This window comes from Nymphalis io, chromosome 19 (assembly GCF_905147045.1).
Source record: "Nymphalis io chromosome 19, ilAglIoxx1.1, whole genome shotgun sequence".
Classification (NCBI taxonomy): domain Eukaryota; kingdom Metazoa; phylum Arthropoda; class Insecta; order Lepidoptera; family Nymphalidae; genus Nymphalis; species Nymphalis io.
In genome coordinates this window covers 4,014,276-4,039,491 of record NC_065906.1, presented here as the reverse complement: position 1 = coordinate 4,039,491, position 25,216 = coordinate 4,014,276, and the positions used below count along the sequence as shown (strand labels likewise).

At 31.0% G+C, this 25,216-nt stretch overlaps 1 protein-coding gene across 3 annotated transcripts in view; it reads left to right on the top strand.

The window, feature by feature from the left end:
• Positions 1-25,216, top strand: part of LOC126775760 (zinc finger protein 541) — a 239,789-nt gene that overhangs the window by 162,521 nt on the left and 52,052 nt on the right. For 2 of the 3 annotated variants that reach the window (XM_050497843.1, XM_050497842.1), the window contains exon 4: positions 13,415-13,519. The exons of the other annotated variant lie outside the window; for it this stretch is intronic. In XM_050497843.1, coding sequence (XP_050353800.1) covers positions 13,415-13,519 — 105 coding nt within the window. The remainder of the gene's footprint in view (positions 1-13,414; positions 13,520-25,216) is intronic. 3 annotated transcript variants of the gene reach the window in all.

Genomic DNA, 25,216 nt, shown 5'->3' with positions numbered 1-25,216 from the left:
GACGGACGATCATTTTTATTGCTAACTAGCTTTTGGTACTTTGCATATACTCGTATATATGCATGTATATATTATCACCATAACGACACTCATTGAAACGCATATTATGAAATGCCCAAAATTTACTTTTACAATTTAAATTTTACATTCATTGCTTCATTAGATTCGAATTATTAAAATCAAAATTAGATTTACTTATTTGTTAAACAACCAGGAGTGATAAGAATTTACTCTATTAGGTATGTATATTAATTGACCCCAAAAACATCAGCAGTTTCAAATATATATACATATAAGGAAATTTATCTGTTTGCTTGCACATAACAGTAACAAAGCAAATGACTACAGAACAAATTAATATAACATTACAGATGTATGTTATTTAAACAAGAGTTAGTTATCAGAATGTGCCGAAAACCTTAATTATCCTTGTGGGAGTTTACATTTGTCCCTACAACAAAAGCGAGTGGGGTAGAGTATATTGTAACCGCACCGCTCATTGTTGATGTTTTTAATACAACCTGGAGAGAATGATTATTGGCTACCAGCTATTATTATGATAAATAAAAACAACTTGTAAAAATCATTCAACACATATACAATTGTATTATTAATCTAAGAATGTATTTTCATTATACCAGTCTGAGTAGATACCACCTACTCATCATATTCTACCACCAAACAGCGATACTTAGTATTGTTGTATTTGAGTTTGAAGGATGAGTAAGCCAGTGTAACCACAGACTTATAGTGCATAACATCTTATTTTTCAAGGTTAGTAGCACATTGACGATATAAGGGATGGTTAATATTTCTCACAGTGCCAATATGCGTGCGGTGATGATGACTTACCACCAAGCGGCCTATTTGCCAGTTCGCTTACCTGTTTTAAATGAAAAAAACATCGATTCCATCAAAAAATATTACTGGCTATTAGTATTTTTTTATATAAAAACCGAGAAAGCAAATGACTCCACTCCACCCGATGGTAAGTGGTAGTGAAGTCCAAACGCGACGACGGCTAGTACAGTCGGGAAAAATGTTCTGCGCTAGCCGCCCCCGCCTTGCCGGCCTGCAAGATGCCTCTTTACGCCTCGTTTGAAGGAACTCAGGTTGTAAGAGAAGGGGAACACGTGTGCTAGTAAAGAGTTCCCTTTTTTAGTGGTGCGACAAAGAAAAGTTGCCAAATTTCTTCGTGCACGCGTAAACTTGTGAAGGAACCCCTTTCCTTAGTTGTCTTTCCTATGTTGTAGTACTCAGTTGTCAATAATTCGAATCGTACGTCGTTGCAACCGATCCAAGGTCTCCACTAGGTACTTAGCGGAGCCATTCCAAAGGTGTGAGCAATGTTCAACACAAGACCGCACCTGCATTTTGTATAGCAGAAGCAGTTGTTGTGGCGTGAAAAAACGCCGCACTTTGTTTAGAACCCTAGAAGAAATGAGTAGTTATGGAAATCTTTATGTTCTCTTATTCGCTACAATTGAGACCGGTTGAGCACTTAGAAAGCACCTAATGAAATAGATAAATCTACTAAGCATATAATTAATTACAATACAATTAGTGTCAAATAGACAGTGCAATAGATTTGGAAAGCATGAATAATTATTAGGAATTAAAATTGAATTCCTTTATCACGTACGTTTTTTTTCATGTACGTTTTATTTTTTATTAAGACACAATTTCTTAGGATGTCATTTAAATATTATTAATTAAAAAAAAAACTTGGCAATTACTAAGATTATTTACTGTATAATTAACAATTATAAATTAAAATCGCTGAATGCGCAATTTTTGCTCAAAACCCCTGACTCCAGTTCTTCATTAGACTAAAAACGCCCGAGGCATCAGTGTACCGACTTGTCAAAAATTCCCGCTAACGCTCGGCTCGCTTAAAAATGCTAACTCATGCAAACGAGCTTCCAAGGCCTCTAATTGAATTAGATTTCTCAAGCAAACGATGAAAATTCCTCCCTATTATTGGACACAAATTGAAAGATCCAACTCCTGTGCATTTCAATCGTGAACTTGAGTTATTTGATTTAAAAATGAGAAGCGGTAGTGACGAAATTATGGAAGTTCCTTCATCTATCTCGGGAGGACTGACCTCTCTTTATTTTACTTCTAGACCTAAAATTAGAAGATCATTTTTTGTTTAATGAATATTTAAAAATACTTAAACGTAAAGAATATACTGATTTCACAATACGCTTTTGAATCAAGTAAGAGGTTTCGTTCTTAAATTTAAAATCTTAGCAGTAATTGTTTATTCTCCCAAAGCTCCAGGTTATCAAACACCCGATATTCTATTAACCGATCCCTTGGAGAGTGTTTAATTAACACATGGCAAACAACTTCATAATCCCTCTCTAATACAGTACACAAATACATAACTGACAAAACTCGATTTTATTTTAAAACAACAATTAAATACCATAGTATTCATTTTAATAATATAAATAATTTCTCCGACCAACTAATTTGCTCAAGGCTGTATGTTATTGCACCTTTGCATTTTCGAATATAAAAGAAGTAAACAAAACCGTTTCATACTATTTTGTATACATTTATCGTTACACAGAATTCGTGTTTTTTTCGTATTTGATATCGATCAAAAACATCATAAGCAAAACCTTTACAGGCACACAACACACAACAAAAAGCTGGTCTAGCTTGAATATAAGAACAAAGGAATCGTATTTAACTCGATTCGCGTTTTTCAATATTTGTAAAAGTGTAGTTACTAATGCATTATATTTAATGAAACAAAAAAAAACCTATTCCGACGAAGCTAAATAAAAACAGTAAAATATGAGTAAGTTGCATACTTTATTCAGTGAGCGGAAAAGGCTCTCGTTGAGATGAATTGTCACTCCACGAATTGTTTTCCAGCGCAGCTTGAATCACTGACAATAATGGACGTCGGAGCGAATTCTTAAGGAAATATTCTGTTATGGCACTACTTTTATAAGAAAGATGTCTCCGGCTTAAACGTTCTCGTAAAGAATTGAATGGAAAATTGTATTTTATTAAGTAAAATGGAATTCTTTTCGCGATTTTTTTGTTGTAGCTAAAATCTTTTAAGTGTATACTGTTTCTATATTTAAAATGAAAAATTTCGCAATATAATTCAAGACATTACGTCATTTAAATATAATTCTATAAATTATAACTGTTTTTGTATTTTGCTCTGATAATAATATTATTTATTTCAACAAATCGTTTTATTTACTTTAGTTATATTAATTGGCACTTAACAGTCAGTTCAAATGCCAAAAAATCATAACGCCATTATAAAAAGGTAAATATTTTTTTATCTTTATGTTCTTAATCATAGATATGTTTGATTATTATTAAATAACATATTAAAATATTTTAGATATTCATTAAATTTAACTAATCTATATAATTTAGGATAGGATATTTTTTACTGCTTATTTCAAAACAACATTTAAAAACGAATTTTTTATAATAATTGAAGGCTCCGTCTATTTATCATGCCTTTCCACAATCTCAAGATTCTTTGCCGTCATAGCTTCTTCATATAATTAAAAGATTATTATTAAATCTAAATCAATTCTTGTTTCAAATTTTCATCCGTGCCAATAAGGAATAATATAATTCATGAATGTCATGAAAAAAAATCGATACGTTATTTACCACCTACCATCGTAACATCGTTATGGAATGGAGATCGTTAGCATGTTTGTTCCAATTTTAGATCACACTGTTGCCAAATAATGGAAATATTACATTAGAATTTTAATAATGATACCAAAAAGTTCACCTTGTTATGGTTCATTGAAATTAATCTAAATAATACATATTATAATATCAGCTTTAAGCCAACATATACATACAAATATATGTATATATAATTTAATTGGCTTAAGTGGTCATCACTGCCCAAATACATTGACACAAAGTAGCATCGCCAATGCGCCACCTTTGAGTACTAAGAATTTATGTCCCTTGTGCCTGTAATTACACTGGCTTATTCGCCCTTCAATTTTACTGGAACACAAAGTATTACTATTTAGCAGTAGAATAAGTGTTGAGCAGAATACTACATCTACGTGACGCCACAAAGCAAATTATTATTCTATCTAAATATTTAATCTAATCTAAATATTTAATACAAGATTTAATTTACTCCAAGTAAATTAAATCTTGTAAATAAAGTACAAAATAATACATTTTTATATAAGTTTCGTTGTCTCGAATATAAACAAATGTATTATATATGTAACATTCTATACTAGCTGTTTATTGTCGAGTTACAATTGGCGTAAAATCGATTCAATCGTATTTCAGTAGTTTGTCCGGTACACGAAGCGCACGGAAATCGTGGTCTAGATTATACATTTGAAACAGCACCAGAAATATTAAATGTGTACGCATTGCTTTTTATTTATTTAAAGTAGGCAAGCAGACCAAGTGGTCACCACCGGCCACACATTGGCATTGTAAGATATATTAATCATACCTTACATCGTCATCAACGTTGAGAACTAAGATGTTGTATCTCTAGTGCCTGTAGTTATACCGACTCATTTAGTCTTCAAACCGGAACAAAACAATAGTAGGTTTTGCTGTTTGGCGGTAGTATATGTGATGAGTGTGCGCTACCCAGATGAATGCCAGCTATGTTATATGATAATATATATAATAATCTTTGTCATACACCAACCCAATGATTATTTAACAGTTCTATCCAAAAATGTTCGTCTTTAAAATTAATGAAACAAATAATCAAACCTTAATCGTTATTTTTACACAAGTCGATATTCAAAATAGCCAATAAGATTAGCGTATGAGCGTCATAATTGAACCCGCATAAATTCGCAAGAGGTCGCTTCTATTAAATTTTACGACAAACATGGACCTTCATATAACTTTGTTATTACGGTTACAATATATTACAACCAGATGCCAACTTCGAATTTTGGTTAAAGATGATATTATAGTTCAGTCTTCATGTCCTGTTCTCGACAATTTATTGTTACTTACGTAATATACGAATATTTCTGATAGTACGGATAATAATTGGTTGTATTCATTAAACGGTAAAATGACATTGGAGCTGAAATTACCCATGTGTTTAGTAGGACACGTTAATCCCGATGATCACGGTTTCAAATCCAGCCACTTAGTTTTCAAGTACATAATTGGTGTTTTAATACAATAAATCTCGTGTTCTGCGGTGAACAAAAACTTCGCCAAAAACCTAAAGGTATCGGATAAAAAATTCTCAAATGTGTAGCCACGAACCCAAACTGGAGCAGCGTGATGGAATAAGCTCTAAAACTTCTCCTCAAAAAGAGGAGGCCCCAGCTGTGGAAGATTTACATATAATATAATAATATTTCTGTCCAAAGCTGCATTTATATTTGAATTATTAAAATGATGTAATGAAAAGGCTCTTTGTTTCGTTTCTAGTCACACTTAATTTTTACCAATTAATTTCACCTTCGCCAACACATATAGCTCATATTATGTAAAAAGTAAATAAGATCTCGTAAATGTATCTTCTTTGAATGAGACGATTCCTTTGATTATTATATATATAATCTATACCAATAAATCAGGAGACGTTATTTTTGTAATGCGTAACTGAAAAAATTACTAAACCAAGAAACATAAAACTTACATCAAAAGATGGCAGCGCTTTTCGGAGAAGGTTGAATATTATAACTAATTTAATTTGCTTTTATTTAAATTTAGTCTAATGATGTGATGAGCGTTAATATCATATTATTATTATTGAATATTCCTTTAAAGAACAATTAAATGTTTAATTAAAAGCCTTTATAACTTTAAATTATCACTTATTTAAATTTTAAGAAACGAAGTTTGCTCTTTAAGATTCAAATCTCTTAAGGCCTAAAGATAAGTATTTGAATTACCCTCGTAATCCTTTCTGTTTCCTAATTATTAAGTTAAATTAAAATATATCAAATTTTTTTTTTTATTCGTAACTTCATTTTATTCTATTTGAAATCTATTTATTTTTATGATAAAAACTTATACAGACGAAAAAAATTTCTCTACCACTTCAATTGGCACTTAATATTCAGTTCGATTGACAATAGTCATAACACCATTAGGAAGATATAAACAATAAACATCTTTATATTTAACTAGTTAATGTCCAGAATGCGCTGCAATGATTTTTTGAAATCTTTCAGGATTAATTATCGAATACAACTTCGTGACACTTATTGTACGTTGATATATAAAAACAATAATATTAATTTACTTTAGCAAAACCTAGTCACAAAATGTTACTAATAATTGTACGAGTTTCAAGTCAATCGGATGAATAGTTAATGCATTCTACAAAGAAATACTTCATACGTAACATATTAGTTCCTAAAGTTAGTGACGCTTTGACAATATTTGACAATATCTATCAGTGATCACTTACCATCAAGAGGCCCATTAAAAAAATATGTCATTAATTTTAAGGAAATCAATGAAATTCTGATTTACTCCTCAAATTAATCGTAAAGCTTGTGCTAAGAGTGGGGACGACAATAGCCCAAGGGGTCAATATCGAACCTCCAACTTTTACATCTTTAGACTGCCCATAAACCACTGCGCTATTCAGGCTCTTAAATATAATATAATGTTATATATTTATGTATAGATAAAATGACAATTCAAAAGTGCTTATAAATATTTAGGTTTAGTTCTATTTTTGAAGCAATAATAATAAAAAGAAATAAATATGTTATTATTGTCTTTCTATTAAATAATATTAATTCAACTAAATATATTTACCGATACTCAAAACAGGAACAATAATAGAGGACTGAAATAAGACGTGATATATTGGATGTCTTGGTATCGACATTTCTCCGTAATACACTCCCTGCACATGCCAATCTCGCATCCTGCCAAGTCCCTCTTGACAAGTGACATCTCCGTCTTACCAAAGGGAAATCCTATCAAATCGATACCACCAGCTCACGTCGACCGGTAATTGGATATGATTTTATATTTTCTATACGAATTTACAAAGAATAAATAGCATAAATACTGGGGACTATACTTTCTGTAGTTCTTTCAAGTTAAATAAGATTTTTAAATATTAGTATTGAGATTACGTACTCGCACGTACGTTTGTTCTAGATTTAGAATTCGAATAAGTAAAATACTGTTTTATAATGCTTAGAGAACACAAAGACATACTTATTTATCTATTGATAATCTCAAAAGAAGTTTCAAGTTTCATATGACTCAGTTATTATTTTGGAAAAAAAACTATAATATAATTACAATAGTTAAATATTTTGAATTCAAAAAATAGGTGTATCAAAATTTACTAATTACTTAGGTCATTAAATTGTCTGTTTTCATAATTGACATTTTGACAGTATTATCGGTAGTATCGGAGTTTGGACTTGGAGTAATAAGGGTCTATCGATTTATTCGAACGGTTTTCTAATGAGGAAGGTTGTTCTGTGAATACGCCTTGATTACAGGTGACATTTCAAATTGGATACTATTAAGTGTTACCTGTCTTATCGGGGTAGTGGCGAGCTTAAAAGGCAGATCACGATATCCCGTGCTCAAATACGAATCGGAAAAATGAAAAAAAGAATTTTTCTTTTGAGAAATTAACAGCAAAAGTATAAAGTTTAGTAATTTACACTTCTAAGCAAACCCAATATTGTTATCTAAAACCGCTTTACATGCTCTTTAATATTTTTTTTATGATCGGATTTCAGAAATTTTATTAAAATTATATGTTTTTCTTTTTATATGTATGTATAAAATAGGTAAACTAAAAGCTAAATCTACTTTTTACTGACAAAAATAAAACGGAAATTTTCATAAACTTTTTCCACGGTGAATCTTTCTGAAAATAACTAAAAAATACTATACGAAAAAAAAACGTTGACACATGTAAATTCGATGGTGTTTCTTTAGTTCCCTGTTTATAAAACAGCTCAATTTATTTCAACTAATATATTTTACCTAATCCTTCCACTTTCGGCTATGCTTTAGAGAAATAAATAACCAATTAACAAAATGTATTAAAGTGAAATAGGTTTTCTGTAATCAATTAATAGAAATATTAAGAAAAACTATATGATTAATTTGTCGTGTTTATTTGATTATGACAAATGATTTATTAAGAAACAGCCGTTTATTATATTTATGACAATCATATTACACTTAATTATTTTATTATTTATACTCGAAGCGCCATTAACTAAAATCTGTTCCCGTTATTAATAAATGTTATAATAATGAACACAAAGCTTTGTCTTTTTCCTTCGATTATCAGCTTACCTATGACAAAAGGAGAGAATTATGTTTACCAATTCTCCCGCTGTACAACGTTTACACGATACATGTGTGTATCCATTAACCCCCATTGAAGCAGCGTAGTAGGATTATCTCCAAACCTTCTCTTCAAGAGGAGAGGGACTGCTATTCAGTAGTGGCACAATGTCAGGCTGACTGACTTTTTTTAAATATTATTTGTAAATCATGTGAAATATTAGCTGCAAGATAACAACTGCTTCCTCGCTGACTTTTATTTCAATATTTTTTTTATTTGCACAGTTTTCGAGGAAATCGAGTCCCAATGAGATTATTTCCAAGTTGTAGGTTATAGAAATCAATAAATTACAATCCTTGATATTTCAAGCTCTACAAACTTAAAATTATATAGATATGTTCCTAACGCTACATAGCATGCCTATACATTTAAAACGAAATTATATTCAACTCAAGTCTGTGTCAAGGTGTTAGAAGCTGCTAGTAATGGCTTTCTTCTAGTTGGGTAGGTACCCACTTATCCGATAGGTATTAAGTTATCCGATCGTGAAACTGCAATAATTTATGTTTTTTTTTATAGAATAGGAAGGCGGACGAGCATATGGGCCACCTGATGGTAAGTGGTCACAAAACGCCCTTAGACATTGGCCTTGTAAGAAATGTTAACCATCGCTTACATCACCAATGCGCCACCAACCTTGGGAACTAAGATGTTATGTCCCTTGTGCCTGTAATTACACTGGCTCACTCATCCTTCAAACCGGAACACAACAATACCAAGTATTGCTGTTTTGCGGTAGAATATCTGATGAGTGGGTGGTACCTACCCAGACGAGCTTGCACAAAGCTCTACCACCAGTAGTATGTAGTTGTAATACAATTTCATTGTCAAGTCAATGTACAGACAAGGAACGTAAATTCTAATTTTCGAAAATTTTAATTGATAATTTGTTCTGCCAATGTATATTGCCCGGTGTTGAACACATACCACTAGGTGAATCACTTACCAATAATTCATCGATCTGCCTTCCTACAATTAAATATAAAAAACACACTTACAAAGATGGTTCTATAAAATTAATGCCCATTTGTCCGTTGTCATTTTTTTTAAATATTGTCCAAATAAAAAAAAACATCTTTGAATTATTTTTTTAATTAAATTTACATTTTTTATAACAATAATGTTATAAGGTATTATTAATTATAAAACTCAATTCAGCCTATCACAATTAATTGAGAGATATATGATACTCATTCAAATGGATGACCGATCAGTCTAAGGATAAGAGGGAAATGGTCAACATTAATTACAAAGTAGAGTCACACCGGACACCGGCCAGCAACGGCGTCAATTCCCTCTGACGGTTTATTCAGCTTAATTGAATGACACTAAGTAAATAGCGGTGAATTCGGGCCACTATTGTTCTGCGAGTACTTTCTAAGTTTCAGCATAAGTCAAGTGCGATATTACTTCATTTACAACTTTATGGCGTTACATTTACCCCTCTGCTCTACAGCTTTTTGTGAAAAACTGTTATCGTTGGTTCACATTATGTAGGACCGAGATATCGTTCTGACGTGTCCGTTGTATTTTGACATCAACTTCACATTATCGGGTATATTTGGTAAACCTATCGGCCGAGACAAATTTATTTTATTTTACAGAATTAGACAAATACGTTCGATTAGAGGTGAAGCGATTTTTATCATCTTGTGTTCGTTACCTTTGATCACGTTATACATCAAATGCTTATAGTTTTTGTGTTTTCTAAAAACGAATGTGCAATTGATTTACTAGTCTAAGCTTATGTATTTTGAAAAGTCAATTGTAACAGTATTAATTTATAATCATTTTATAATCTTGAACAATTATTAAGCCCGATTTAACATTTGGGTCGGGTACAAAAATCACACTTCAAAACTGCCAGCCATTAATAAAAAATCAAGTACGACAAATCGTGTGAACAGTAAGAATCATATGCCAGCTAGCAATATATCTATCGGTCGGATCTAATGTGAACAAACCCATAGAGAATACGTTTCTGCTGATGCGGGATCGTGATTTTCTATTATTCCTCGTAACTAGCGTAACTTTCTTATTTCTATGCTAACTGTTTCCGCAACTTCATTTGCGTAAAATGGTTGAAGGTTCGTTTTTAAATGGCTGTAGAAAATGTATGTGTTAAAGGAGAACTTTTTTATTTTCCGGCATAATATGCAATCCACGCTTATTTATAAAACAATATCTAGAAAATCATCGTTGCTTAACCTCTGTGTTTTATTACATGTTAGCATATTTATTAATTATAAAATATACCGTAATATTGTTCTTGTATTTATAAATTAATATTATCAATCGATTGTAACTTCACATAACTCATTGTTGATTATTATAGACTATATTTAACGCTTTAGAAAAACGCACTAGGTGTCACGAGCGGGCTTCATATACCCGTAATATTGTTCTTGTATTTATAAATTAATATTATCAATCGATTGTAACTTCACATAACTCATTGTTGATTATTATAGACTATATTTAACGCTTTAGAAAAACTAGGTGTCATGAGCGGGCTTCAAACCCCCGCCCATCTGGGGGCGCATACACTTGTCGGAAGTGCGGCCGAAGGATCCTCTCTCACATTGGTCTTTTCAGTCATGAACGCAAGTGCCTTCGCGATGCCGCTTAAATCATCTGTCAAAGATGCAGAGGCCTATATGATGATGATTTAACGCTTTATTTTTGTTGTATCAGTAGTTGTAGTTGTATCAATAGTTAACTAAATATTTAAGCTAATATATGTATATAATATTACTATTGATAGTAGATATACTTTATAACTACAAATAATAAACCATCACGACACTGATATTGATCTACTTATAAAAACATCTTAACGTGTTAGTAAAGCTTATTTTCAAATAAAAAAAAACTGTGTTCTTTGATAAAAAATTAAATATGACTTTAAAAATTAAATATTATTCATAAGCAAAGGAGCTTTCAATAGTCCTTTTATGGGAGCAGAAAAGACATCGTTAATTAATAGCGAGTGAAGATAAGAAAAAGAAAAAAAAACGACAGACTTGGTATTCAGACAGTGTTGCCCTTAAAAGACAGTCTTCTATAAAAGTATTAACTTAAATAAGTGGTTGCGCTTTCTGATGGCATTCTCATCAGAAAGCGTAAATTTAAATATAAAATTGTAAATAGTAATGACAAAAAGATAACAATGTTTTTGGAAATAGCAACATTAACACATAATGAACTAGTATCCTAGATATGTAAGTGATTTTATCACATACCAATTCAAATGTTTATTAAAATAGAATTAAACCTGAAAACATATATTTTTTGATAAAAAATTTAAAGATTAAATTACTTGTTAATGAATATTTCTGTTATTTAAATAGAAAAGATAAATAATAAGACTTAGTTACCAAATGTAAAAAAGCAAAAGTACATTAACATAATATCTATAAAGATATCCATAACGTTTACAAAGCAAATGATAATTCTATAAAACCGTCAGTGTTTTTATCCAAGCGTCTCTAAGGAACGGACTGACAAGGTTCCTCGAGCCCTACATAATTATGGAATGGCCGCTGGCAGGGTAAGAAAATTGTTCAAATGCTATAAATAATTTATGGGAATTTCAAGCAAGTTCTAAAAGGCTTTGGTATGTCTGTGAGAATTCTTTCAATCTTTTATAATATTAAAATATATTTTCGAATATAAAATAGCTGCGAGGTATAAACGCATTTTCAAATAAACAGATTTTGGCAACGGACCATTTGGCAGCACTATCCTAGTTTATCGTATTAAGGATTTGATTTTGTCCTCATCGATTCAGAATTGCACAAGTTTCTTTTGAGTTTTCTTTAATTTAAAATTTATCAGATTTCCCTCGAACACACACTCGAAACACTTAAATGAATCAGGGTAAAAACTTGTATTTTAATTAAATAAATAAACATTGACACCCGAAACACCTTCAGGGACGGGAATCGTGCATCGTGCAATTGGAGATAATCATGATGCAAGTCCAACCGCTTCACGTGCTTTTCGAGGCACGGGATTGTAGGCATTGCCATCTTCTAAATTCCGGCCTGCTATTGAAAATTTGTTACCGAAAAACCCAATAACTTTTTGCTGGGCAGACCCAGGATCTCGTTATCTGCCTTATAAACTAGTCACTACACCTACGAGGCAGTTGCCACGTTATATATAAGCTACAAAAAATATTAGTACACGTATGTTCACTTTACTTTCCTGTTTTATCTTGTTTAAATGATTACTACTATATTCAAAAGAAACAAAAAAAAACAACACTTCTTTGCTCGGTAATCGCTCAGTATCATGGTTTCTGCAAGTATAAAAACACGGAAACACGATGAAATCTCTTATTTTTCCGACCTCATTAAAATGCGATGTATTACGAAGCAAAGTATTCCCCAAGTGATAATTTTCCGCGCTAATGCTAATTTTCGTGTAGATGGCGAACAGGACTAATTTTAAATTTTTTCTAACTTCGAAACACCAACGGATTCTTAATATTATTTTACAGTAATAATACAGGCTATATGGAAAATATAATGTAGTGTATATTTGGCATCATAATAATAAAATACTTTAAGTAACTATATAGTTGTATATAATAACTAGTAATTAAGTACTCGTAGCGTAAAATTTTCAGAGGCCTTCGAATTTTACGACTAATACAAAAAAAGGCTTTATGCAAGAAAAACCTATGTTGTGTTACTTGAAGGATTAGTGAAGCAGTATAATAAGAGGCACCAGTGAGAAAACATCTTAGAATTACAAAGGCAATAGGAGTAGGAGCACTCAGTTCTGTTTTTTATGAAAATATTTCAAATGTACTACAAGTATTATAGTAATACTTTCTCAAATGTAGAATAGGTATTACTAATAATGACAATTTAATAGTTATTTTACGTGGATACGTCATCTTATTCTTATTGGAATAAAAAACCCTCATAAGCATTAAGTGAACTATCCCCATTAGCATTCACATAGTGACCTTGAATTGAGAGCATATTTACACGTATTTACCTTAAAACCCATGACTGTGATTCCCTCCGATATAGTCACCCCCTTTTGCAGACGGTGAGCATGACGGGCTGACAGCCTTGCTGGGGGCCTCATCTCCTGATTTGGCACTCGCTTCAGACGCGTCAGACAGCCTGCCACTGCCAGATCATGACAATGGTATGACTTGAATTACGTGTATTCAATAACATAACCATTCAACGCAAATAGTACTAACAAAAAGATCATTTCTTAACTAAAATTATTTCTAATGGCATGGCAGGACAGGTTCGTCTGGGTAGGTTCTAACCAGATAGGTACTAACTAGATTGTCAAGCAATTAAAACCCATGTTTGTAATTAATGTAACTGTTTTATATATTTTTGATATCTGGATTATTACCAATTCGTATAATTATCGTTAGAAAAAATGCATATTTCTATTCCTATATCACGAAGCGGTCAATTATCGCGAAATGGAATCGGTAGACTCATTACCCACGCTCTACGGGGTATGAAAATCAAAAGGTAGAAATTAAGGGAACTCACAGAATTTATATAAAGAATATTTTTTTTTGTAATAAATTTATTCTAAATATTTTTAATTCAAAATAGATTTGTATAAACCAAATTATATTTTTTTTATTTATAATTACTGCACGAAAATCTTAAGATGAAATGGGAAGTAATTAATTTACTTATTAACTAACAATGTCTTTGGAATACAAAGCCTCAGGAAAATACGAATAGGCTATGTGATGGTTCGTATTCGCCATTTAGTAATTAAATACCCCCTAATCCTAACAAACACGAGTACAACTCGCCCACCTCGACAACGTTTGTAACTGTATGCAAGTGACAAATGCGAGGATGGGGGCGCCACTTGTGCTATTGTTCTAGAGGAGAGAGGAGAACGCTCACATGTCAGGAGGTAATGAACGATTTAACTTTGCTATAAATGTAATGGGCTTATCAAGATTAAGATCGAATATTTACGCAAATATAATTTATCACAAACAGCTTAAACGATTTAAATATTTATTTTTAGAATCTCATTATGTAAATTTTAGAAAGTACTTATTACGAAAAAAATACAAGTTTAAAAAAAAAAAGTATTTTAAATTTTTATACTAGAAGAAATTATATTTGTTAACTGTAAAATATTTGCCTTAATTTAAATTAAATCATTAAAGGAAATTCAAGTGAATCCCTTACAAGTCATGATAAAAACATAATAATTTTAATGTAACTAATGATAAATTTCATTATTACTACATACATATATCACCTGCATTTGTAAAATGAAATGTTTATTTTTCGTTGTATTTATTGTTTGTGGTTCGGCCAGCGGTGAGTTAAAAAGTAAAAAAATGCACTTGAATTAGCAATGTTTGTTTGCAGTACTTCTGTTTACAAAAATAATAGCATTTTTAATACGATTTACGAATAACAATATATGTACATATATGGTATAAACACTCCATAAATGTATCTTTCGTAACTTTAGTCATAAACTTCAAACTATCTTCCGTGTCCCCGTCAGCGACAAATTGGCGTCATTGCGCAAAACTCATCAATCTAAAACTTGTAAAGGGCTTACAGAGGGCGGAACGAAACCAACAGGGAAGCGCCGACACATCGTTCCATTTGTCAAAATAACTATAACCGAGAACATTCTATTACGAGTTTAATATTATAACTCACATTTAAAGTAAACTGGACTTTCTTTATTTACGAGTCGAGATGGCCCAGTGGTGACGCGTGAATCTTAACCGATAAACGTGGGTTCAAACCCGGGCAAGCACCTCAGAATTTTCATGTGCTTAATTTCTGTTTATAATTCATCTCGTGCTTTTCGGTGAAGGAAAACATCGGGAGGAAACCTGCATGTGTCTAATTGCAAGGAAATTGTGCCACATGTGTATTCCACCAACCCGCATTGAAGCAGCGTGGTGGAATAAGCTCTAAACCTTAGGCCTCCTCTCCCTTTTTGAGGACAGATATTTATAGGCTGTTACTACTGCATGCGCCTACTTTGACTGAATTCTGCCACATATGTATCCACCAGCTTAGTACGCTTTCGAGAAATATGGTAAAATAATGGCAAACCTTCTTCTTATATTCTTATAGGGATAAGGTTTCTCTTTACATCATGCTCCTAAGAGGCATTGGCCCAGCAGTGAGATATTCACAGGCTGTTACTTTACTAAAAGTAATAGGTCAAATTACTTCTAGTTAAGTGGATTACTTATTTAAATTCTCGGTATAAATGTGTGCGGTGTGGACAAAATAGAGTGAACAAAAGCGCGTATATTCCTGGTAAATTGTATATTACCAGAGCCTCTAAACTTTTCTGTTGAAAAATGTAATATTAGTATTAAATATAAAATTATGCAAAGATAGCTTACTTAGATGTTTAAATCAACGTTTAAAAAGAAATTATAAATGTAGAATAAATTCTAAATCAAAGGAATAAGTCCACTCTGGGTTTCACTACAGAAATATGATTCGACGTCCAAGAATAATAATTTAATTTCAAATGTAACATGTTTTTTCAAACAAAGCGAAACAGACGTTCTTGTGTACAAACTGCTTTGCAAGAATTCCTTTGCGATATTAATAACCTAAGCAAATAAAGCGGAGAGCACACTCGCCTAAGTAAGCTTCATAGAATTGGTCTCTTTTACAAGCGTACGTCGTTCTAGCGTACTTAATAACGTTTCCCATTCGTACATCTCCCATACCTTTGACGTAATTTGCATTTACTGATGTGTTCCAACGCTGTAATAGCATAACTACGCAGTGATGTTTATTTTAGCGTTTCGAATAGAGATTTATGTTTAAATGAATCAAATTATATTAGCGTAAATCGCATAAGCGATTTTAGCGTTTAAATAGAATAGAACTTTGAAACAGGTTGAAATAGACTGATGATTATGTAATTGTTTACGTATAAATATGAATAATATGTGTATTATATTAACGTTTCCAATACTTATTGCTTTTAAACATTAAATGCAAGCCAATTAATACGTCACAACACAAAAAAAAATTGTCCTGAGTGTTTTGATGATTCGCTCAAATTGGGTGGAATATTGTAGGATTTATCCCCTTTAGTACGAGTATATCGAAGTGAGGCATTAAGTACCCTGTCAAGAGAGACACCCTGGATAACCGCATAGTAGAAATGTGCGATGTCGTCACGCGTCCTTAATTCCAGCCCGCGGGGACGCTTTGAGAAATGACGATTTGACAACCCTAACGCAAAAACATCAGTACACTTAACGCTCCGTAGCGCTCCTTTTATTATCAGCATGAAACGAAGTTTTCTTCCATATTTCTTTTAATTGTTGAACCAGCAAAATTAAGTGATACAAAGTAATTTACATGTGAAAATATCTACTACTAGCTACGGCAACTGCAGCGTATATTATTCAAATGTACAAACATTTCTTTTTGAAACGATGTAATTTTTAACCACAGATAAAAAAAAAAAAAAAATACTTTTAAGTCTTGCGATTTCAAATCCATGTACGTAACATTACCATAGTAGAATTTAAAAATCGTAATAACAGCAGATACAAACCTCGATAAAATAAAAACGCCTAACTATATTTTAGTTAACGTACGTCTAAGTTCAAACTAAATACTGACAACGATATTATGTTGTCTATTGCAAAAGGCTTATGCTTGCAAAGCTAACGCCAGCGCAATAGACTTGCCAAAAATGAAACGTTGCCATTAAATATGTAGGCCCTTTTCCCTCAAGTGTACGCACGCTTTGTGCATTTCTGTTCGTTTAACACTTGAAGTTATTTTATTCTTTAACAGTTACAACTTCACCTAAAAAAGCGACTGTTATTTTACAGTTTTAGACTTATTTTTTATTTATTAATTAGTTATCTTTTAAATTCGATTCTAGCTTGTCTATTCGAACTTATGATTGGAAATATAAATATGTTTATACCCTTAAATTCATACTAAAAAAATATTTCGTAATTATGTTTGTTGTTACGCTTTCACACTTTAACTACTCCACCGATTATGATGAAATTTGCATACACTTTGTCAGTGGTACAAAAAAGTCAAATGATACCTAACAGATGCTTTCGAACGCCCATTTCCTCTTTCAGACACTGGCAAAGCCTAGAAACTATGAATTAGACATATAAAATAAAAAATAAAATAACGTTTTCATCTCACATGAAGTAGCAACGAAAAATTTTTAAGTCATTACATTTTCTGTGTAAGAATAAATGTATACGTAAATAGAACACGGCCTACAAATATGGCGTTTGTCATTTATATCTCACACATCTCGCGCACAAAATTTATAACCCAGAAATGAAACATGCATGAGTCCGACGCGGGGTAGGAATCGAAAAAAATTTGGGAACGTTACAAACTGCTATATATATAAATGTTGTAAAATTGAGTCTACAAACGATTCTTTTTACATATAATTGAGTTTTATTCTAAACAAATTCAACTTAGACTCGCTTAATATATTCCGCTAGCAATCTCGCGACATTGTTTCAAACTGACATTTGTTCTTTTCACAAACTCAAAAGGACATTTTACATTCACAGAGCGAGCTTTTCATTTGAATTAAATAATTCTTAAAATAATGCTTAACTAAATTGCCGTAAAAACCGTGGGGTCATGACCGATTGACAATCACGCGTCCAAATTCTTGTAATCACACATTTGATGTACTTAATTCTTGTATTACAGTTTTTCTCGTTTTACTTTACCGTCTATCTACCATATAACAAAGTTGTAGCGTGATGGTTTAAACTTCAAACTTTATCCTTAATAAAAGATAGATCCTTGCCCAGCCGTGAGATAATTACGGCTATTAAGCTTCTAAGAAATATGAATATTGATCATAATAAAATGATCAGTTTGGAAAAACAATTAGTTTTATTGCATAAATATTTTTTTCATTTAGACAAATTTTTGTCTAAATTACAAAATATCTATATTTATATATTTTTTATAGAATACTCCTGATGGTAAGTTGTCACCAACGCCTTTAGACATTGGCATTGTACTTCAGACCGGAACACAACAATACAAAGTACTTTTTAACTATACCACACAAATAATAAAAATATAACGTAGATAAATATATATTATCTATGTATTTTACATGGGATTATTTATGATTAATATTTGTCAAAGACATGCACGAACGGCAGTGATTAACCGTGCAACAAAAGGCGACTTGACAATCCATTAGCCTGATGGGTCTTTTTAATTTAATGTTACAATATGCGTTCCAAGTAAGAGGCTTAGGGCTTAGCTTGCAAGCTACGTTTATAAATGTTTTGATAGGAAACGTATTTTCAAATATAAGGTGTTTTTTTCATGTTCCTATAATATATGAAATAATATGTTTTTAGATACCGTAGTCAAATTATAAAATCTTAAAATTGAATGATGTGTTCATATCACAATGAAATAGTTTACGACGATAGAGGTATAATCTTATATCATAAAGATATATTTTTCAAATATATCGATAGCTAAAACAAAGAACTGAAAAAATCCGAATTAATTACGATTTTATAGTACAAAGATCTTTATTAAAATAAATACAAAATATTAATTTAAAACCATAATACCAAATAGAGTACAAGTAACTAAGTAGTTAGGCAGTTTAAAAAAATACAAAACATACATAAAACAATATATTATAACGTATTAGAGAAAGAAAATATGGACTTTATTTCAAAATATTTTTTGCTCACATACATTTATAAATACAGTACATAACACAATTCCAAATCCTGTAAAAGCGGCGGCAAGCTCTTTTTAAAAATAGAATATTACAATAATCGGCTTAATATCTGCATCATGTCAAAACCATTAGCGGTGTTCATTTAATTAATTCGCTGCTATTTTGTAACCGTATTTATTTTCACATCTACCTATTCACAAACATCAATACGAATGCAGCGCATATTCAAAGTTAGATACGAATTTTACATTTTGGCAAACTAGAAAGTTATATGATAAACTTTCACAAAGTCATCGACTAATGTATAGTGTAATTATTATGACTTTGCCATTAGACACAAACACTGAAACGTCAAAGAGAAAATGCGAAACTAATCAATAATAATTACTTCCGATATTCAAGTCCTGGAAACATTTGCAGCAAATATGGCGAACAAAGTTATAGCTTACAAGAGGATTGCATTAGTAAATGACGATACCTTGTACTGAAAATGACAATTTCCAGCTATGCATTCGGTAAAAAGGAAACAGATACGTATTATATAATTTCCATTGAAAGATAATTAAAAATTGTTCTTAAAAATACCGTACATCGTCCTAAGTCTTTGTGTGTTTATTTATTTAATACTTTATTGCACAATATAAAACACAGACATTAATGACGGGCTTAATACTGAAATAAATAATTGAATTTATAGAACAACGGTTCAATTTAAATTTATAAAATCAATATTTAATTAATTTTTACGCAAAAAAAAGTTGATGTGAAATTTTCTATTTACCTTTCTATATTAAGAAATTATAATTCTTCTCCATAACACACCTTATCCCAGCAGTGGGACTAGTGTCCCCGTTAGTACGGGCTGCCTTGTTGACATACCAACAAATTACTTTTATCTATCCTTGTAAAACTACTAAGCATAATGCATTGTCTTGCTGTTGGATTGCTAAAGAAAAACATGATGCTTATATAAACGCTAGTAAAACGAAAACGTTGGATGTTATACATTTAAAATAAAAAATGTAATTCCTTGCAATTTAAATTTCCGTGATGCAGACTCTCGGTAATATAAGACGAATTCCCACAAGCGCCACTCAGAAACATAAAGAAGTTTTCTTGGAGCAATTAAGGGTTTCAATGGTTATTTCACCAAACATTTCCATTGCATTCAAATTCCAATTTATTCAACTAATCCTACGGTTACTTCAATCGTGTTTCGTGACCAATTTAACATCTTTAAAGACCACTTAACTTGTCTACTTGCTTATTTCGTATATTATTCATTGTTAAATTCTATTTTCAACCACTTACAGTGAATATAATACTACAATTCTCGAGCGAAGCATCATTTTGGAATAACATCCGTTTATCAAAGAATAGCATTCTTTATGCATTGTCCGTGTGCTTTTATATTCAAACTTTTAAGATCCGTTTGTTTGTGCATCGTGACAGAAACGTCATGTAATGCATAATGTGTATATGTATATTTCTGTTACAAAATACATAAGAGTTTTTTAAGGATAGTTTGATTAATTGTATTTCTTAATACTTTAAACATATATGTATATAATGATAAAATGTTATGTCCGATATTTCGATAGAATTGCAACTGCCGAGATCACGAACTGGAAGCTCCGCGCTTGACGTCGACTGCTCGGTCTTTATTCGTCTGCTTTGAGTTTATTTCCACTTTAATTCTGTAAACACACTACACTAATACATCAGACCGCGTCAACTTTGTTGGAGGCACTTTTATTTTATATAATTGGTATAGTAGCGGGTTTTACTGTGTTGACAAATTAAATCAATCGTAACGATTTTAACATGTACTTTTGAAACAAGATATTCATAATTATTTCTCACGATGATAAAGATTATATCATATTACCTCTTCGTTATAGAACGGGCTTGTAAAAATAGTAACAGCTTAGATCATATTAGAGTTTACGTAAAGTATCTGTTAGCTTCTGACATAATGATCATGCGTATCCCGAGGCACTCTTGACAGGACTGATAGATTGAAGCGTCCTTTGTTTGGCAACCTCACTTTACCGCTGCTCGTTAAGGACTTCTGTACTTACAAATAATACTTGTTATCATATAAATATTTTGAATGAATAATTTTAATTTAAATTATTTTTAGGTTTTTAAGAAGTATCATATGTGTAATTACTTGAATATTTTATAAAAGATGAATAAATTAAACATTAATCAAAAATTTAAACAAAAAACAGATGTTTATAATGTACTCATATACATCGGAAACATACAATTAATAATACTAGTTGGACTATGTTATACTACATTCCCCATATGTATATATATAATATGTAGCTTGTTTCAAAAACGTTTTGCATCAAAAAAACGCCTCGGTCTATGGGTCTCTAATTTTTATGGCTATTTTGATATAATAATCCCTAATCTCGCTCGATGCCATTGTCACCTTCCGTATGAAAAAGCAGCATCATTACTTACATCGGTATTTTTATAATATATAGATAAAACTAATTGTTTCATCTTCATGTATGAGTTTTTATATTACGTAGCTATTTATAAAAGCCAATGTACCGAGTTAAACTGTTTCTGCTCTGTGACATATGTTTCTAGGTTAATGATAATGACGCGGAAGCTAGACCTTCCCGTTAACCGGTCCCATAAATTGTAGCGTCCTTTACGACTATACATATCTTACATCAGAAAACATGACCCAGTAGGGCTATTCTGTAAAAGCAAACTCGAAACTCACCGCAGGAATCGGTCAGAAATAATTATATACATCGACCATAATAAATATAACATTTCAAAATAGTATATCACCGACAAGTCGGTTGTCAACATTTCACAGGTGATTAATGAAATGAGTTCTTAGCACTGCAATTTATAATTTTCGATAATATTATTAAAAATGAGACGTATCATACGAGTTCGACATATTATTTATAATATTTAAAGATGCATAATATTACTAGAAGTGGCACTTGTTATTTTAATTTAATGTAAAAAACTTAGCTTGTGAAAAATGTTGTTTTTTTTAAATGATATCATAATAAACTATTCGGGTTGAAGCAACACGGCTTTATACTACATATAGAACCGTGTTGCTGAGAAATGTAAATCTTTATATAGTCTAAGGTTAAGCAGTAGAAAAACTTCATATTAAAGACCGAAAATTACAGTACATTTAGTCTAGACTGCAGTAACTGTTATGTACATAGACACGTTGATAGATCGCTGCTTCCTTTGTTTAGTGACCGCAAGCCGCAAGAACGGGAAGAACTTCACAACTTAGTTCATTATTCATCACACCGACACCGTATTTTAGGTCAAAACACATTTTTCAACTGCCCGCTTTGTAGATAATGCTATCTAATTCGCATTTCGCTATAAAATATTCGAAATACAACTTTTTACAATTGTAGAAATGATACATTTCAGTGTTTACCTGTCATCAACGTTTTCTTTGTAGGTTTTCATTTAAAAACATAATTTCTACAAAAAAGGTTGTATTTAAACTTTTTTAACAAACTCTTACCAGTCATTCTAATTAGGGGCTTCCTAATTTATAAATGTTTAACGAAACTCGTAAACAATTTTTCTCCCTTAGTCATTTACGCTAATTAGACAATTGAAAGTATATATAATATATAAGTATATATATATTGAAAGTCTAATTTAAAGCAATCATATTAGTTTTAAAGTAACATTCAACGAATGAATATTATATATTTAACATTAGTTGTCATTTAATTAACTAAATCAGAATTCTGCAATGTTCGTGTCACTTGTACAGAATGGTTAGCTGCGTTAGGTTATTTATCAGGCGTGTCACGTGTGTTACTAAATTTATCGCGTTTTAGTAGAATTTCGCTCGCGTCGAGGTTGACTGCTACATGACGTGGAATGTAGATTATAAAGTACCCTGTGAGCCTAGAAGATTAAACGTGACATTTTATATGATACTTTGTCAGATGTCAAATTTTAGTTTGACCCGAAATAAAATCGCATAAATCTAAAATTGTTCAACAAATAAACAATATATAAGTTTATTTGTAAATATTTATAATTTGACAAACTATACTTTTTTAATAATAAATAATATAAATTATTTATTTTAGTAGTCACATATGTATTTGTAAATTGTGATTTGAGGTCTACATGTATTATGTGTATTCAATAAAATATTGATATATTTTTTAATAAAATCTAAGCTTTTTGTATTATTTTAATTTTAAGAATGTTAATTTCATAACTCAGATTCAAAATATATTTACAATCCAATCTAAAACGTACCTTAACTACAAACATAACTTCACATATCTGTTCTTATTCATACTTACAAAAGCTCTCTAAGACCCAAAGACGTGTTCAAATTAACAGAAAGCGTGCACCTCTAGTGCAAGTAAGTCAGAATATACTCATCAAGGCGCCCTGAGATAGATTCACGCCTACACTAAACCCCTATGATAAATGACAAAATAGTTGTTTTTTCAATGCTATAGACACTACCTTAGAAAATATAATTAAACAAAATTATCTTGAAATTAGTAAATAATATTAATTTATCATCGTAAGCCCATAATTATATTATTACTAGTTTGTAGATAAAATTCAATATAAAGATTTGTAGTTTCTACCGCTTTATTATAAGTATAGAAGACGAATTTAAAATGATCTTTAACTGAAATAGCTTTTTCATTGACATACGATTTCAATGTAACATAGCCTAATATTACTCTAAGTTAAAGTAAATTTGAAAACCGCAAATCCGCAAAGTTTCGATGATGAGCGCTTACATAGAAACAAATAGACAGATAAACATTCAACAGACAAACAAAAAAAAATGAATTTTCGTGTTTTTTTTTTATTGCCTACACGCGACTTCTACTGCTAAAGCAGTATATGATTTTAATAGATTTATTAAATATATTATTTATTATTATATTAATAAATCCTCACTCATTTATATTTCAGCGAAATTATATTAAAATATGATTTCAAACAAATACGAGTAACCACTTGTACTAATATAACCACATTAAGAATTTATACGCTGTCATTATCTATACATATGAATAAATAACAACAACGTATAATATACCTAACTGATTCATCAACGCCGAACCCGAACCACAGGGGTTAGATACTAGAAATTTTGGTAGTTGTTGCATATTATGATGTAACCCACTAAGGAAGGATTTTTGAAAGGTCCATCTCTAAAGGGGTAAAATAAGGGATGCACGGTTGCTTGGAAACTCGTTATTTTCAAAGTTAGAAGCATGAAATTTCATATACAAGCTTCTGGATAGAAATGAATAAATACGTATTTCTACGTTTTTCAAAATTTATCGCCTAAGAGTGTGAATAGGGGTTGAAAGTTTATATTGGGAGTCCGTCATTTTTGAAGCAAGAATTTTAATTTTTGTTTTCCTAGAAGCTTTACTTCTGGGAAATATATTTTTGAGTTATCTAAGAAAAATATGTTTTTAAAAGAAATATATTACTCGTCATTGTGAAACATAAATCCGAAATATATTGATAAGTTTCTAAGATCACATAAAGCATTTGATACTTAGTCCTAGCAACAAAATTGAGTGTATATTTTAAGAGCTTGAAATGTAAGTGAAAAGTAATAAAATAGTTTGCTCGTAAGATTAGATTTTGATGGAATAATTAAATATAAAAATGCTTTAATATATTTGTTTTCCCCTATTTTATTAACTTATATTAATAAAATGGTAACATGAAAGTTCCGCTTGATTGAACCTGAATCTTAACCGAAGGTTAAAAGTTCAATCCGGGGCTACCACCATAGAATTTTCATGTCCTTAATTTGTGTTTATAATTTATCTATTTACCCATTTCTATATAATTTTGCAAGAATACATCCTAAATAGTTTTCATCCATTTTTAATTTTTTACATATATTTAATATGATTAAATAGTAATATATATTATAAAAATTGATTATTTTGAAAATTAATAGAATAAAATAAAATATTATTAACACTAATTTTTATTTATTCTTTGTACATTAAATAAAAGCAATTTTAAAAGTAATTTTTAATATCGAGAGGTCATACTCGCCGTTTACTTCTCGCTTAGAACGTACTTACTGCTGTCAACATTTTCAGTCAC